At 39.0% G+C, this 19,088-nt stretch overlaps 1 protein-coding gene across 1 annotated transcript; it reads right to left on the reverse strand.

Moving 5' to 3' along the window:
* Nucleotides 1–4,749: 4,749 nt before the first annotated feature.
* On the reverse strand, nt 4,750–15,137 carry LOC121376408 (platelet endothelial aggregation receptor 1-like). The gene is made up of 7 exons (XM_041504272.1): nt 13,992–15,137; nt 13,230–13,484; nt 12,288–12,818; nt 10,445–10,807; nt 9,541–9,702; nt 6,760–6,903; nt 4,750–5,726 (listed from the first exon to the last, which is right to left on the reverse strand). Exons 1-7 carry the CDS (start codon nt 14,395–14,397, stop codon nt 5,206–5,208), a joined length of 2,382 nt encoding a protein of 793 aa, XP_041360206.1. The 5' UTR covers nt 14,398–15,137; the 3' UTR covers nt 4,750–5,205.
* Between the last annotated feature and the right edge of the window lie 3,951 nt (nt 15,138–19,088).

Below are 19,088 nucleotides of genomic sequence, written 5' to 3' on the forward strand. Positions count from 1 at the left end.
ATATGCTGCATCACCAATGGATGTTAACACTATATCAGCTCCATCTGCCGCGACAACATCAGTTTCATCTATATGCTGCATCACCAATGGATGTTAACACTATATCAGCTCCATCTTCAGCGACAACACCAGTTTCATCTGATGCGTATGAATAATGGGACATAACTTCCACACACTTTTATATACTAGTTATACAAGAGTAGTTTCCCGTATGGTTCTAGGAAGTGGTCGTGATATAATAATATATACATTCCCAGTCTGGAGCTGTCCGCGGTAAGACGTGTTTGTTTCGCTTGTACACACTGCACTGCACGTGCTTTCGCTTGCTCGATTTGGGAATCCTCCATTTGTGTTGTGTTTTGTCAACGAAATGGAAATGTTTTATTTAACGACACATTCAAAAACATTTTATTTACGGTTATATGGCGTCAGACATATGATTAAGGACCACACAGATATTGAGAGAGGAAACCCGCTGTCGCCACTTCATGGGCTACTCTTTTCGATTAGCAGCAAGGGATCTTTTATATGCACCATCTCACAGATATTATAGTACATACCACGGCCTTTGTTACACCAGTTGTGGAGCACTGGCTGGAACGACAAATAGCCCAATGGGTCCACCGACGGGGATCGATCCTAGACCGACCGCGCATCAAGCGAACGCTTTGCCACTGGGCTACGTCCCGCCCCGTCAACGAAATGGAGTTTTCTACTGGGATGAATGCGGCCACTGGAACTGATTGAAAGCCAGAACGCTTCTCGTTTCTACAGCCTGCATCATCAGGTTGGATTCTTTTTTAGCGAGATTCCTTACCTCCACGTCATTTTTTCGGCTGACTTTTGTCAACAAGTTTTTCCGCGACTAGTATGACCGCCATTCTGCAGAACGCCACGGTTGTTCGCGTTAAGTGTCTACCTGTCTGAGCCTGTCCTAGCAGTACTAGAAGATTGACCGCCCCACTCTAAGAAAAAATAGGAAGTCGGGTCGACCCCTACTACTCTCTTCTGGACTTTACTTTGTTTCATATTGGTACCATTTCGCATCCTCCCGGAGCTGGACCGGTCCGCACCACTATACCAACCATGCCGACTGGACTACGCCCTAGTCTGATATTCTCTTGTTCAGACGGATCCGACTTCTCAAGATCTGTATTCCCGCACAGCACTGCACCCTCCACATCTAATGACTGTCACTCTAGGGGTTTTCTTGACGGGATGCAACCCATTTCGTCCCTACAAGCTGTGCACCTTAACGACCTTAACGAGGCTACACACGTGGCCATATAGATCGGACTTTAAACTTTTAGACGTTCGTTAAAAATTTTATATCGAAATTACCCTTTTTCTATGTTATTCAATAATCCGATCCTCTCTACTTTCTCTCATTAATTTTTGGACTGTCCTTTTTTTCTCTCAAAATTATCAAAATATTCGGCCGAGCAGTCAGTTCCTTTTATTTTTGGCTAGTTAACTTTCTTAATATATATATATATATATATATATATATATATATATATATATATATATATATATATATATATATATATATATATATAGTCAAACCTGTCCTAGCGGCCACCTGTATTCAGCGGTCACCTACCTTAAGCGGTCACTTTTTTCCCTCCCAAACGATTTATAACGTAAATGCATCTGTTATAAGCGGTCACCTGTCTAACGCGGCCAGCGGCCACCCAAATCGGATCCCAAATCGCTAATCGTTTACTATTATATAAAAGGGATATTTAAAAACAGCGATAAGGTGCAGCAAATAACCAATCTTCACACCTTCAGGAATACTATAGTACTGTCGGAAATAGAATAAAAATTATTTTCGTCGACTATTTCTTACATATTAAACAGACAAGTAAATATTATGTAAATATCAATTTAATGATAGTCTACCTTCATTAGCATTTACTTGTTTTGGCTCTCATTGATGTACAAGGTGGTGTTTACTCTTGAAATTAAAATAAAGATGTCGGTAAACAGGTGATTTCTGCACTTTATTGGAACAGACTATAATAAATTTTGATCAACATGTGTCAATTTCATTGCTGTTACAATATATGAGGGACTGTTTCTGATGACAGTTTACCCCTATTCCTCTCCAAAACTAAATATTTGTAGACATTTATAAGTAACTTTAAGCAAAACTGTCAAGAACCATTTTGAGTTTGTGATCTAGTATACCGGTATTAAAGGTGCTATCTCAAAGTTGCATAATGACAGCTATAGCAAATCATGTTTTTATTAAATTTTGCTTTAACATTTAAAGACTACACCTTTAACTATATGCCCATAAATGATTATAGGAAAAAAAATACTAGTAGAAAATACATTTTTATTGGAGAATCTTTATCACAAACAGATGCTCACATATAACTATGATATAGCACCTTTAAGTTGTTGCAAGATTGTGTAAATTTCTAATGTACTAATATTGAATTTATATTCACTAAATATGCTGGTCATAATTAATAATTTATGCTGCAATTCAAAATAATCAGTCAACTTAAAGTTATAAATTAAAAGTTTGTTTAAGAGTAAATGAAATTGACACATATCCATCAAAATGTGTTATAGTCTGTTCCAATAAAGGTCACAAATCTCCTGTTTACTGACAACTTTATTTTAATTCAAGAGTAAACACCACCTTGTACATCAATGAGAGCCAAAACAAGTAAATGCTAAATTAGGTAGAGTATCATTAAATAGGTATTTAAAAAATATTTTCTTGTCAGTTTAATATGCAAGAAATAATTGACGAAAATCATTTTTATTCTATTTCGACACTACTTTAGTACCTATTCAGTCCCAACATCTCTCCTGTGTATCAACTAAGAAAATATGACTATGGAAAGCATCTAATTGTCTCTGGGCAGGCTACGCATGACATTTGTTGATTCACTTACTATGATAATACACCGCATGAAGTAGAAATTAAATAATTAAATGGAAAGAGAAAGCAACCTTGTTGAGAACGGTAAATTTAATACATTCCAGTTGCAGTTTTTCCTGTCAAAAGTTTATTTATAGTAAACTGTGAAGCACACATCCATTAATTAGCAGTAAAGACGCTAAACAAGAAACAACAACATATGTTTTAAAGACTACATGTCGCAACCTGTAATCAGCGGCCACTTGTCTTAAGCGGCCACTTTTATCTACTTCCTTGTGTGACCGCTTAAGACAGGTTTGACTGTATATCTTTTTCACTAATTGCTATTCCAAAATTATGACCATTTCCATTCCCCCCCCCCCCCCCCCCTCCCTCCCCTTTCTATCCCGGGCCCAGTCACTGGCTAAGTCAGAGATTGAGCCCGGGAGAGACGTGCTTGAACAATAAAGGCACGTTAATGTGTTATCTATTCCAATCCAATTACATATATAATAGGGCTACAGGACGCAGCTAGTGACACAATGGGATGTCATTAAACACCCATCGATTTATTGATGGATTCTTTCCTCCATGCGTTTATCCGTTCGTTCACTCGTTCACTCACTCAACCACTTTTCTACGACTGTTACATCAAAGGCCATGGTATGTACTGCCCCATCTACCGGAAAGTGTATATAAAAGACCCTTTTCTGCTTTATCATTAGGAGTAACCTGTGTGGCGGCAGCATGTGTCTACCTTTTACTCTCACGACCAAATTTAATGTCACAAAATTCGTGTTAAACACTAAACAGCCGTAGTTTTAAAATGTGCTTCCAGCCAGTGCACCACGACTGGTATATCAACGGTCGTGGTATGTGTTATACTATCTGAGGGATAGTACATATAAAATATCTCTTGCTACTAAAGGAAAAATGTAGCAGGTTTCTTTTCTCAGACTATATGTCAGAATTACCAAATGTTTGACATCAAATAACTGATGATTAATAAAACAGTGTGCTCTAGTGGTGTCGTTAAACAAAACAATATTTTTAAAATATGCTCCAGTGTTGTTAAAGTTAAAGTTAAAGTTTAACTACACTACTAGAGCACATTGATTTATTATTGGATGTCAAACATTTGGTAATTTTGACATATAGTCTTAGAAAACCCTCAATTTTGTTTCTATTAGTAGCAAGGGATCTTTTATATGCACCATCTCATAGACAAGATAGTACTTACCACGGCTTTTGATATATCAGTCGTGGTGCACTGGCTGGTACCACCGACGGTCACGGTCATGGACCGACCGCGCATCTCCGGTATTGTTAACCAATTGCTTTCATTTATTATTCTCGTTCCAGCCAGTGCACCACGACTGGTATATCAAAGGCCGTGGTATGTATTGCCCTGTCTGTGGGATGGTGCAGATAAAAGATCCCATGCTGCTAATCGAAAAGAGTAGCCCATGAAGTGGCGACAGCGGGTTTCATCTCTCAATATGTGTGGTCCTTAATCATATTATGTCTGACGCTATATAACCGTAAATAAAATGTGTTGAGTGCGTCGTTAAATAAAATAATTCATTCATTCATTCATTTATTATTCATTCATTCATTTATAGTGTCTGCATTTTAAAGTAAAACGAGTGGTAATATCCTACACACGCCTTTTTAATAATAAATATACACAACAAAAATGCCAGATAATAATTATTATGTAGTCCAACATTGCAATGTGATATCGTGAAAATGGCATATCACTTTGTTTTATAATTGGGATAGCAAAACAACATCGACAAAACCATTACTTAACCAGTCACAATGAAATACCATGGTAATATGATAGGAGAAAAGAACCAATAGCTGCACACATTCTAATTTTTATCAACGAAAAGATGTATTGGGTGTGCACCTTCCCCAAACACACTTCACACACATAATGATTACATTTGATCAGAGAATGAAACAGACCATGACTCGACGTATCCACCAAGAGGAATAGATCCTTTGACCACTAAATGTCAGACGAACACTTTAAATGCTCGGCAATAGCTCACTCGTCAGGCGCGGATCCAGATAATTGTGAACGGGTGTAGAGTGGCATGCATGGCAAGTGGTATGAACAAGCTTTTATTTAGTTTTGACTTCGGGGGAAAATGGAGAGCGCGCCTCTTGGGACTCCCCCCCCCCCCCCCCCCCCCCCCCCCCCACCCACCCCAACCCCACCCTGATTCTCTCCTGCTCGTGCACGCCATACAGTCCACACAAAACACATGTAGATATAAACTACAACTGTAAATCACTATTTAGGTACGATGTGAAGATCACACCTTTGGAGATGAGAGCTGCAGTTCAGGAATGGTAAAGCTTTCAAAGAAGTCATTCTTAGAAATATCCAGGATATCGTTTGTTCTTAGAGACATTTGTAAATGTTCAGAGTTTGAGTGTAATGATCCTTTCCCTTTGGAAGTCTGTGTCGTGTCCGTTAACACGTTTGATAAATCGGTGTTCTTTGACGAAACGGAATTCGTCAGTTTGCGTTTCTTGGGCATAGAGAGCTCCAGACGCTTCCAAAACTTGTCCACCTTTTTATCTTGTTCGTCAGACGGCCAAGCGATGTACGTTATAGTGTCTAGAATATTCTTTAATGTTTCATCCATGAACATCCGGTCCGACGAGATGTCCTGAAGCACGATGGGAATGATTCTCTGCTTCCGTTTCAGCATCTCGTGCTGCGCGCGCTGGTATTCAAACCTGCAGAACTCGCTTTGTACGTAGCTCGGCGTTAGCACGAGAATGGTACGTCTGCTGTTTTCCATAGCCTTGATTATATTATTGGCAATTGCTGAAAAGAAATGAAGAATCTAGTTAGAAATATTATACATTGTTTAATTGTCGTCTATTGGGAAAGGGATGTTTGCTTAGAGAGCGTCGCATCGCATTTAAAAAAAAACTTTTGTTTTGTTTAACGACACCACTAGAACACATTGATTTATTAATCATCGGCTATTGAATGTTAAATATTTGGTCATTTCGACATATAGTCTTGGAGAGGAAACCGGCTACATTTTTCCATAAGTAGCAAGAGATCTTTTTATGCACAATCCCACAGACAGGATAGCACATACCACAGCCTTTGATATACTAGTCTTAGTGCACTGGCTGGAACGTTAAATAAGCCAATGAGCTGCATTTTAAAAGTACAGCTACTGTCTAACATAAATAATTGAGACCTTTATTCGACACTTATAAGACATTGTATCTTAGCATATGCTAATTTGTAGAAAATTAAAGAAGAAACCATCGAACACAAATGTGGCGACTCTTAATACTACATGCATGACAGCACATACCATGACCTTTAAAATAACTCGTGAAGCTAGTTGCATCCATGCAGTCGCCTATGAAGGGTCGATCCTGCGATGGGTCGCATTTATTACTAACATCTTTACCACTGACTTGCATTCGAAAACTCCCTTACGTAGGGTCGATCCTGCGACCTATCATATTTCTTACTAACAGCTGTACCACTGACATACATCACGACTCATATGTTCAAGAAGAACAAAATCGCTGAACTCACAGTAATAAAAGGTTTATATTTGTATGGTACATGTAGGACTTTAAGTACATATAGAAGGGTTTGTTTTCTTGTACTATTTTTTTTATAACATAATACTGAACAACACAGGTCATACGAGTACGCTTTTCACAGATGATAGGTTTTGACTTAAACGGCCTTGGTCATAACCTTGTTTACTCTATAAACTGTCATTCTAAATCATCATTTTACTTTCTCATGGAACAAAGTCTGTCATTCAAAATCATAAACAAAAAATTCATGGAACAAAGTCTGTTATTCAAAATCATAACCTTACTTTCTCCTGGAACAAAGTCTCTGAAGTGAAGACACAGCTTGAAGTTCATCGCTTTCTCTAGTTTAGGATACAGAGTGTGTACAACGAAATGTTCGTCCGCTTCCGTCGACTTGTACGACACGAAGGCGTCATAGAGCTTGTCATCTTCAAAATAAACACATTAATTAATTAAAATGAATGAATGAATAAGTAAATGAATAAATTAATCAATATTTATTAATAAATTAAAATAAATAAAATATAAATAAATAAACAACCAAACAAACAAACAAACAACAACAACAAATAAATAAAGTTATTATACAAACAAATTTTCATTCAAATTCATTTCACAGTGTTAAACATTGCTAGAGTGTTAACTTTAGTGGTGCTGCGTTTTAAGATCACTTTCCCCTCCGTGGGTGGACTAAATTTAGGATTTCCCCTTTCCATTTAGTGATCCGCGAACGGCAGTTCAAAGGTTCATGGCGTGTATTAAAAGTGCAGTGCATAGTAGCGACTTCACCCCAAAATATTTTATTAACTTTTGCTTTGAAATGTAAACATTGTGGATTCAATGCCCATAAAAAGATAATAATAATGTTTTTCTTAATTGCGTATTTTTCCTACACGTTTGCTGTCTTTGTGCAACTGAAGGCCCTACTTAGCTGTCAACAGTCAACTTGCCACATGTTGTGCATTCGCCGATTTCATAAGATTTGTTACGTGACAAGACAAAAATCTTGTCACATTCTGTTTACACGGCAAGCTAGTACCTTACAATTTAAATATTCACGAGTTATTTCTCCAAAGATTGTGTGTGGGATCAATTGAATTATAGTTGTTTATCATAACAGCATTGGGTTCGAATACTGTCCTAGATATTACTCATGTTTAAACTAGAATTTGTATGCACCCATCCATCCACACACCCAACCACCCACCCCCTCCCACACACACACGTAACTCATCGTCCTTCCGTCCATCCTTTCAACCATCTATCCTTTCATCTCTCCATCCATTAATATAAACAGCTCCATCCCATAATCTGTCACTGTCAACCATATATTCTATTAACCTGGCTGTACTCAAGTTTAAATGAAAGCACAGTGAATATAATGGAATGTATACTTTATCGTCAGGACCACGACAATGAATTCTAAATCGACTGTAATCCCGTGACACACTGCGGGGTATTAACTCTGCCTGACAGTAGTCATTGAAAATATGTTTATTACGCCATAAAGTAGAACGCATAAAATTGAGAACAACGACATACTGGCTTAGTAAATACACAATGCAAATTACAAATAGATATTATGATTTCTAAAATGTTTTGTTTCAAAAGTAAGCTGGTTTTAGCAATACCGTCCAGATCTCTCTAAGGTAACCCGAGCGTGACACAGCCATATGGTTTTCACATTAAATGTCATACATAGAGATATATATCTCAACGTGTACTAATATATGAATTTCAATCAAGTCGTTCTCCTTTTCATAAAATGATATTACAGCTGTTCAATGTAATGCTGACACAGATATAGTACAAGAGCATTAGCCAGTTTACATATATGGGGTTGGAAAACAAAAATGTAGAAAGCTGATTTTTTTCAGAAAACATTCTTGATTCATCCCCAATTACATATCTGACGAGTCCCCAAAAATCCTCTTTGGGCATTTTGCATAATTAACCCAATTTACATATTAATGAGCAATTGCCCCAAAAGTCAGAAAATGGACCAAACAGCTCACACTATCATCAACCATTACCTTGAAATGAGTAAAAATACTTGAGTTTAATCATATTTTATAAAAACTTTTAGTATTTATGGGCCTTACAGACCAATCAGAACATTGCAAATACCTCCTAATGTGCATGCAAAATGGCCAAAATCAGACAAATTATGTACTATTACTATTGGAGCATCCAATTGTTTTTCAGGGAAATGTGGGAAAGTTTTCCTCTGAGCTTTTGCACTGCAATGTGTGCAGGAATGTATATATTCAAGAATATGATATGATTAGCATAATTGTGCCATTCAAAAATAAATAATTTAAAGGAAAATGAGAGATGACGATCCACATCACAAAATAAAATAACTGAACTTGATCATCAAATTCTTAGATATCTTTCATGGAAACTTAGATATGACTGATTAAAGTTAAATCCTGATAGTGATTGTGAATCTTTATTTACTGTCATCATAATTGACTGGGGTTGAATTTTCACATGTTTGGCCACAACACGATGAACACATTGCAGTGCAGAAGAGTCCAGCTTTCCGACATTTGCATTTTTTCCTGCATGTTGCCTTGCAACCGCAGCTGACAATCCTGAGCACCCTATCTGGAGCAGCATCACGATCTGTTGATATGGGAGACACCACTCCATCAATAAGCTCTCATCCCCATTCTGTGGCTGAAATGTCCGAATTGCCTAGCCAGCCCTGGACAGTGGGGGGGGGGGGGGGGGGGGGGGGGGGGCGGGTTTTGAACTTTTCGATTACGAATGCAACTCGATTACTGATGATAACTGGCCATGTTTCCATGTGAATGTATCTCATGAATACCAGTCATTAATGTAATATTACATTATCCATCAATTCATTAATAGTTTGTCGTTATTTGCAATGAAAAGTTGTTTTTGCGTTTTCATTGTGTGTCAGTATATATATGTTTTTTATAATAGTGCTTACCCTCGTCCTCAAACGGTTTCTATAATAGTGCTTACCCTCGTCCTATGGTTTCTATAATAGTGCTTACTTACCCTTGTCCTAAAATGGTGTTTATAATAGTGCTTACCTTCGTCCTCAAACGGTTGGAACAGGTAGACGATCTTCATGATGAAGATCTCTTTCCGTTTCCACAGCCAGTAGGGCAGAGCGACGAGTAGGACGAGCAGGATGAGTAGCAGGAAAATACACGACCCGACCACCCACCAGTGCCACGTGGCCTCAACCATCTCTGTAAGTGTAAACAATCACAATGTATACTATAACATGAAAACTGGACCGTAGTCGGTAACATGATAACTGTCACTGTAAACTGTATGATAAAATCTCACACGGTAAACTGTAACGAGAAATATGCATTGTAAACTGTAATACGACACACACTGTAAATGATATAAACTAACATGAAGTCTGACAATACAACCTGACAGTGTAAATGTAACAGGATGATTTACACTGTAAAATGTTATATGAAGATTACACTGTAACATGTTTCAACATGTGCAAACATGACAATTTGCACTATGAAATGCAACATGAACATTTGAACTGTAAATTGTAACATGAACATTTGCATTGTAAACAGTAAAATGAAGATTTGCATTGTAAATTGTAACATGAAGATTTGCATTGTAAATTGTAACATGAAAATTGTGAACTGTTACATGAAGATTTGCACTGTGAACTGTAACATGAAGATTTGCACTGTGAACTGTAACATGAAGATTTGCACTATAAATTGTAACATGAAGATTTGCACTGTCAACGTGTAATATTATAACTGACACTATAATGAGTTTTACCGAGTTAGCATTATTCATTATAGAGTTACATACCAATAGATTTGCACTGTCAACGTGTAATATTATAATTGACACTATAATGAGTTTTACCGAGTTAGCATTATTCATTATAGAGTTATATACCAATTCATTGGTTCTCTTTTGACGCAGAAAGACTGGTGAAATACATACTTGGTTTTGGCAAAGGTCTCAGCTGTTTGCACCTAGGGCCCATATACTTAAAGTCACAGCTACAATACAACGTCTTGTTTGCGAACTCGCTACAGTTTCCATGGCTACCGCAGTCCAGGGGACACTTGTTGTGGCAGAAGACTCCCTTCCAGCCCCGGTCACAGACACACTCCAGGGCCATGCCCGACATTGACGCGTCCGTGTGGTTCCTCAGGTTTCTGCAGTAGCCATGTCGACACACAAACCCATGGACACACCTACGGACGGACAGCGGTCGCAGGGTTAAACCGTCAGCTGTTGTAGTAGTTAGACTAGAAGTTGATGGAGTGGTATGTGATGATGAAGTCGTCGACCAAACGTTACCTAGGAAATGTACAATAGAGTATTGTAAAGTTTTCGAAGTTTCATAACATGTAGTTTAGAATGAAAGATAAAATAGTGAGTAATCGTGAAAGTCGTGTTCAACACCCGCTTAAAGATGTGTCAAACGAAAGGAACACTGTTTTAACTGAACTTCGTGACATTTTAAGTAAGGCTAGTTTGATCTAACATATTTCAATATTTTGAAGAGACAGACAGACTGACAGACAGACAGACAGACAGATATACAAGGAGACGCAGAGAAAGCGAGAGTTGGATGGGATCCCACTGGCATGAATGAATGAATGAATGAATGTTTAACAACACCCCAGTACAAAAATACATCGGATAGTGGGTGCCAAACAATGGTAAAATATGAATAAAATGACGATCAACATCAAAGTTTAAATATCACAAGTATATTAAAATTTCGAGTAAATATCACATGTAATTTTGAATAAAGGTCAACATGTTAGAATTTTAAAATAAGTTGAAAGTGGGATCGGAATGATTCCAACATATTTTGTCTTTCAAATATATCTTTCCTCGTCGGTTAAAAAAAACTGATTACATTGCACCAAACTGTGGTGAACCGAATGTGTGAAGTATGTGTGACCGATGCTAGCACGATATAAGACTAATCCTCCCTTGTACCGCCTATAGGACTGCCACTCTTCCAGGACTGTCATATTGCCACGTTTTAAAGATATACTGATTAATATCACGTTTAAGATCAGTATACGACACGCCAAACCTGGAATGAGTCAAATCCAAAGCAGACTTGGCAATTACATCTGCTTCTCCGTTACCAGTATGACTGGGCACCCAACAGAATACAATATCTTTATTAGCAATAGATAAAAAGATACACTTTCATATCAGCATCCCAATTAAGGGATGTTCCAGCTTTGCATTTTAAAAACCTGGGAGACACGAAAGCAGTAGAGTCAGTAAAAATAATATATTTGGATTCCACAAAATGCTTAATTTGTCTTAGGGCTTCATTGATCATTGTCCAGGTTTCAGTGGAGAAAATAGATGCTGAATAAGGCAATCTTATAGATATTATTGCATCTCATGGAAAATCTGTAACACACGCCATCGAATTCCCATCCCGTGATTCACCCGCATAAACAAGAATGTATCCTTGGTGCCTCTATTGAATTACCATGAAGTGTTTGTTTATATATAACTGCATCGGTGCAAATCCTTTTTCAGATGCACAAGACCAAATACAATTTTGGATGGTTTGATACACCAAGGTGACAAAACGAAATATGAAGGCGTATCCATAATTCCCGTTTAATCAATTTTGAAAACGGATAAGAATTACCCAATACAAAGACCAAATGTCAGAATGGCATTTTGACTTCGTATCAAACTTCATATATTAAGACTACTGGGGGAACAATCAACAGATAATTTACTAATATGTGTTATGCTGGTCTTTTGTGGGTTTTGCTTCGTTCGTTCGTTTGTTTACCTGTTTCTGGTAACGATGTAGTCCTCTGATGCTGACACCTGCTGCCCGTATAAGGCCAGACACAACTGCAATATGGGGCGCTGCCAGGACGGAAATAACACTGGCCCTGTGCCCCACAGTCGAGCGGACATTTCTGGTGACAGAACACCCCCGTCCAACCCTTGTTACACATGCACTTCAGTCGACCCTTGACACAGTAGCCATGTTGACATATAAATCCCGGCATGCACTGCTGACTTTCCGCAGAGCGAGAAGATGGTGATGACACAACGGATGGCACATTTGATGAAGAAGATATAGGTTGATTTGTAATAAAATATTGTGACGATGTTGTTGTCGGCGATGGTAGTGTTGTCTTTGTTATTGTCATTGTTGATTGTATTATTGTTGCTGCTGTTGTTTCTGTTGTTGCCATCGCGTCTCTTGGGACTATTCCAATAGTTCCATTGTCATCGACTTGATGGATATTAGCCGGTATCAGCGATGGCGACGATGTTGTAGTCTTGCAATTGTCACAGTGTTTGCTAACGACTTGAAAAAGAAATATAAACATGAACGTTATTAAATTAATGAAACAACTAGTCCTGAACAAAACCATACCCAGCCGTGATTCATAAAATCATTGGAAGGAACACCTGAAAAGTGTATTAACAGTTTTATAATGTGTTCCTATGTACACAAAAGGCATGCTCAGCGTCAAGACGTTGCAAATTCCATGTTCACAATAAACATTAATTTTACACACAGGGTATCCAAACATGTTTTGAGCGCGATTATTTTGACCTGCAAGCTGTTAAAGTGGGATTCCAAAGCAGTCTTGGACATCAGCTTTTACGAAAGGATTTTTAAACCATGGACAGACAAAAGAGGCAAGGGCATTACCCACCAAGCCAGCCAACTGTTCCGAGGCCGAAATCACTGCCGTGTGAACTATACACCCACCTGAACGTGAATCAGTCGCGCTGGCTCTCTCACATCTCGGGCCGCGAAACCCCACGTCACACACGCACGTCTGTTGGCGGTTGACGTCCTTGCACAGGCCGTGACGTCCACACCTCAGACTACACGGTTTGTGACAGAACAGGCCGGACCAGCCATCGTCGCAAGCACACGTGAACGGCTTCAGACAGTAACCATGACGACAGTCGAACCCTGCCGGACACTCCCGAGCTGACAGAGGGCGCAGTGACGTCACATCTGAAATTGTGGTTAAAGGAAAGAAGAAAATAAAATCTAGGTACATGTTTTGCTATGGATGTAGCAACACGACGGCAAAAAGTAAAACCTCTGCCACTATATAGGCAATTTCTACCGAATAGCAGCAAGGTGTCTTTTAAATGTACACTTCAACAGACAGGACAGCAAATACCACGACGTTTAATATACCAGTCGTGGGACGTTCGTTGGAACTTGCAACTGCTAAAGTGTCCACAGAGGGCAATTTATCCTAAGTTCCATTACTTTTCTGCTATCTATGCATATGTCTGTCTGTCTGTCTGATTGACTGTCTCTAGGTCTATCTATCTAGGTAATATCTAGCCTGAAACTGTATATCGACACCGAAGTGTCGTTTTTCTGACTGCTAAATTTTTTTTACATATATAGAGATACAATAATCTAAAACAAAGATTCCCTTTACTTTCTTGCTCTTTGTATATTTAACATATCTCTGGTGTGATGGACACGTGATAAAATACGTCATACCTTTTGGAGGGGTTGGTGTAACAGAAGAACTTGGCTTCGTTGTCACCAATAATTCCGCCTTCTCACAGAGAACACCGGTATATCCTACGTGACACTTGCAATAGGGTACCCCATCAACACCGACGGCGCACAAACCCCTCCCCCCACAATCGAGAGGACACGCCCTGTCACAGAGAAGTCCGGACCAGCCGGGTTGGCACACACATCGACTGAAATTGTCGGCGCACGTTCCAAACACACACACGAGCCCGCCGAAACACCGACTCCCAGACGGAGATGGAAATGTAGTTGGGTTCGAAACTAGGTCCAAGGATTCATTGCTGAAGGACGCTGCAGGCGTCATTTGAAACAGAATTAGAGTCAGTGTCTTCAGGACAGATATTACGATAGTAACTATCAGACCCATCTCCAGTCGAGTTGTTCGCGTAGCCTTGTTTTTTCTTTCCGCTTTCACCGTGAACTACATGAGAAGAAAATGTAACGGATCACCGCCTAATGGCGATGTGACAGATAACATTTCGGGAATGACTCGAGGCAGAATGTCTACATCTGCACATTTATAACGACAAAGTCACAACGACACCAACAATATAAGCACATCATCCACTGCCAGTGACATCGTGAACAGATTATCAACTTGCTTTTGTTTTCCAACTGTCGCCAATTCGGCATTGCCAAACGCCCGTGACGTCCTGTAACATAAATGCCAATCAAAGAATTATGTCTTTGAGCTAGGTCACTTTCCACAGCCGTGTCTGGCCTAAGGCAGTGTATTCGTACGTTTTGCGCCGCACCGGCTGACTGCATTAAAACCGTTTAATGTGTCATTTTATTTCATTGACTGTGGGCCCGCTGTCTCTGTAAGATGTATTCATACTTCATCGCTAATGCTGTACATGTATATCGCCGACAAGGAGATTTCCTTAGTTACCAGCAAAGCGATTTAGTTTTTCTACAAATTTTATATCCACTGTATACGCCAAGTTGCGAGGTAATATTAGCATACACATTTATCATGATGACACGTGTGTAATCCGTTTTCCTTACTCACCCGTTGGTAAGAACATCGTTCGTTATTTCTTATAACACATTCTAGTAACATGTATATATACGTGTGTTAACAATTTAAAGACATACCACTCACGGACTGACTGCTCCTAGATGATGACCAGGTCGTAAATATGAAAACACTCAATGGAAAACGCACAAGCGAAATCGATTACACAGTGATGTATAAGTTAACCTGAAATTGGTTTGTTATTGACGCGTAATGCTAGGCTCACACTATCAACTCTCACGACGGAGTTGGCCAACTGGACAGTTGCGTTGTAATTCCCCCCACTCCCAACTTACGATGGGTGCGCTCAGATTAACAATGAATTGGTTGTAGGAGAATCGATCCACGAGTTGTAAGAGTGCTCAGACTAGCGACTGGACAGCCGTAGAAGTCGTGCGATCGACGAGTTGGCCAACTCCGTCGTGACATTGTCTGTCTGGCCTGAGATGATAAAAATTAAGAACAAAACATATATTCAATCTCTGTGAGATATCGTGACATTTCCTTTCTGTACTTTTAATACCGTAGTATCTCCAGTACTCACCGATTGTAAAGCCACTGGCAATACCTTTATAGAGATTCCTAACCGTTTGTGTTTTGCCAAATTTAATTTAAATTATTACAAAGACCAAGATGATCAGTAACTATTGTCATATTCACAAGTTTTAAAACACATGCCAAAAAATATATTTAAAAATAATTTCAAGTATATGCAGTATTTTGAAATAATATTGCAAATAAATTAATGAAAGTTTATTATATAAAATTATATTATTTATTACATTTATTATTACATTATCTAATTGTCGGACCGTACCTACCCTAAAACAACTAGGATGGTTATAAAAACAATCAGGTCATAACAGGGTGGGTGTAACACAGGTCAGAAAGGCGTATAATGGGTTCTTGAGGATGGAACACGACTGTATTACAATAATGTCATATTACAAAGGTCAGCGACTTTGATGTATGCAACTGAAAAGGGTCCACTTTTAGTTGTATATAAATAACTGTATCTTTGAGCTGTATCCTAACCGGCCGCGAGCGATGCAAGCGATTATTTTAAAAATCATTGATTTCAATCGCCGTATCCTAACCGCACGCGTGCGACGCGACACATCGTTGCATACGTCTGGTTAGGATACGGCGATTGAAATCAATAATTTCTAAAATAATCGTTCACATCGCTAGCGTCACTCACATCCGGTTAGGATACAGATTAACCAGACGCGAACGACGCGAGCGATTATTTTAGAAATCTTTGATTTTAATTGTTGTATCCTGACCGGATGCGTGCGACGCGACATATTTCTCTCTCTCTCTCTCTCTCTCTCTCTCTCTCTCTCTCTCTCTCTCTCTCTCTCTCTCTCTCTCTCTCTCTTCCCTATCAAAGTAGAATCCTCCACCCCATTGTGAGAACTGCAAGTGTACTCTGACAGTATGCCACATTTTGGTGGAATGAATGAATGAATGGATGAATGTATGAATGTTTAACGACACCCCAGCACGAAAAATAAATCGGCCATTGGGTGTCAAACATATGGTAAATGCAAAAACAAATTGATGATCAACATCAATATAAAAAGTCCACAGTTAAATTAAAACACAGTGTAAAGAACTGTGCAAAAATACAAATATCACAGATAGATCAAATTAAAATTTAGAGTAAAAGTCCATTTTGGTGGAGTGCAGTCATCTTAAGCAGACTAACAAGAATATATTTGTACACAAGGTTGAAGAAATGTGATGGAATCATTTCAGTTACATCCTGAACTTTTGTTGAAATGTCTTCGTGATACTGAATTTTATTCTAAGTTTTAATTTTACCTATCTGTGAATTTTGTAAAACATTTCGGTTCTTTACACTGTGTTGTAATTTAACTCTTGATTTTTTTTTTTTTCGTCATCACTTCATCTTTGCATTTACCTTAGTTTGATACCCAATAGCCGGTGTATTTTTCGTGCAGTGATGTCGTTAAACATTCAGTCTCTCAATCAGTTTTCCCCTCCTTCCCGTCTCTGCGACTCGTGCCAGAAACTTTTACTCGGGATAGGACAAGATACAATTTCTGCATGTCGGTGCAGTCATCATAATTAAAAAGTAAAGTCCCACAGTGTTTGAGTAGTTCTAACGTTATATCAGCTTATAATGGATAGTTAAGTAGTACGTGGCTCTCGTTTTCAATGTGGTTACTAAGTAGGTATAGTGACCTTACATGATCCCACTCTGGAATGGATCCAGTATTAAAATATAACACCAAACACACTAGCATTAATCCGGACGACCTTACGACCGCTTCTTTGAGGCCGGCTACTGCATATTCTTGTTATTAATGTTTATGAAAAGCTAACGTGAAAATATACATTGAAATTCAAAGACGTTGAAGCTACTCAGCCCCGTTTGACAATCACCTTCTCGTAAGCTGCAATGGATCGACAGTAATTGATGAAAGTGGCGCTTTCGTCACAAAAGCCTTGAATGTAAGTTAAATAATGGTACGTAAGTTGCTAAACACGCGAACTGTTTACCTGTCGCGAACTGCTGACAAAAGCAACCCAGTAACACTAACAATCGTCCTGTGTGATGGGTCTGAATGTGAAATGTGTGTCATTAAAAGGTGATCCAACTTGAAAGATCTCGACAGAAAGGTGCAAACACGCTCCTTAGTTTGTCTGTAGTGGCGGTAGCTGAGCGTACTTGTTCCCCTTACAATAGTACTGTAGTATACACGTGACAAGTATGACAATGTAACCTTTTACCGTTATGTCTTGGTGCTACAATACGCCAGTCACCTAACAGTTACCGAACAGAAAAATGTAGCGGCTTTTCTCGCTAAGACTTTACGTCAACATTATCAAATATTCGAAATCCAATAGCCGATGATTAATAAATCAAGCGGTAGCTAGCCCAGTAGTAAAGGGTTCGTGGTCCGTCTACGATCGACTCCCGTCGGTGTTCCCATTGGGCTATTTCTCGTTCCAAAGACCGTGGTATGTGCTATCATATTTAATGAAAAAAGTAGCCAGTTTTCTGGCTAAGACTTTACGTCAAAATGATCAAATATTCGACATCCAATAGCCGATGATACATAAATCAGTGTGCTCTAGTGGTGTCAATAAACGAAACAATTTTTATTGTAGGTCATTAAACTCTTCTGATCCTAGACAGTTTATCTGAGAAAGGTTTTAATTAAAGTGTGGCTTTTAATTAAGGATTAAACACGTTATTGTGGGCATGCATATCACGAGCCTGGGTCTATGTTAGTAGGTTCATGTCAGAGTGGTAAACGTCAAGCCGCTGCGTAATGCTACTCGTTGTTATTGTCTTATAGAAATTACAGCTCATACCACGATTTTTGATACACCAGTCATGAACTAGGACTACGTTTAGCGACACCGATCTGCGCTAATATTCACGAACGATTTGATTGGTTCGTAATGTGGTCACTCGGTTTAACGTGCGGCGCAAAACAACAGTGTGCTTATTGGTATTCCTGCTGTCGAAACTCAGCGCCGACATTGTTCCTCAATACGCACATTCAGTTTAGCATAAACCCGTTCACTGTTGTAGTCGTGGTTTTATCATCATTCTGCGCACAACACCGACTTTGTTTAACTGTTAGTCCTGTCGTCGATGGTGTTTGGTCAGATCTCATCCTGTTTACTCAAATAGCCACCAATCACGAGATTCAGTTTTCACATCTCCTGTACCGTGTGACATTTACATTTAGTTGCAGTGTGAATAACTGATCGGCCTGAAGCGGGGTCTAGCGCAGTCGGGAGAGTTGTAGGTGTTTGGGTCGTGGGATCAAACTCCATCGGCGGACAAATTGTTGGTGTTGGTTTTTTTGTGTGTTTTTTTCCCCCAACCAGTGCCCCATGACTTACTTTATTGTCTTTTGGGAAGTACAAATAGGAGATTCATCACTTCTAATGGGACAAGAATACGGTGAATGCAAAAACCGTTGTTTTTAACGACACCACTAGATCACATTGATTAATTAATCATCAGCTATTGGATGTCAAACATTTGGTAATTC

The sequence above is a fragment of the Gigantopelta aegis genome, chromosome 6 (assembly GCF_016097555.1).
Source record: "Gigantopelta aegis isolate Gae_Host chromosome 6, Gae_host_genome, whole genome shotgun sequence".
NCBI lineage: Eukaryota > Metazoa > Mollusca > Gastropoda > Neomphalida > Peltospiridae > Gigantopelta > Gigantopelta aegis.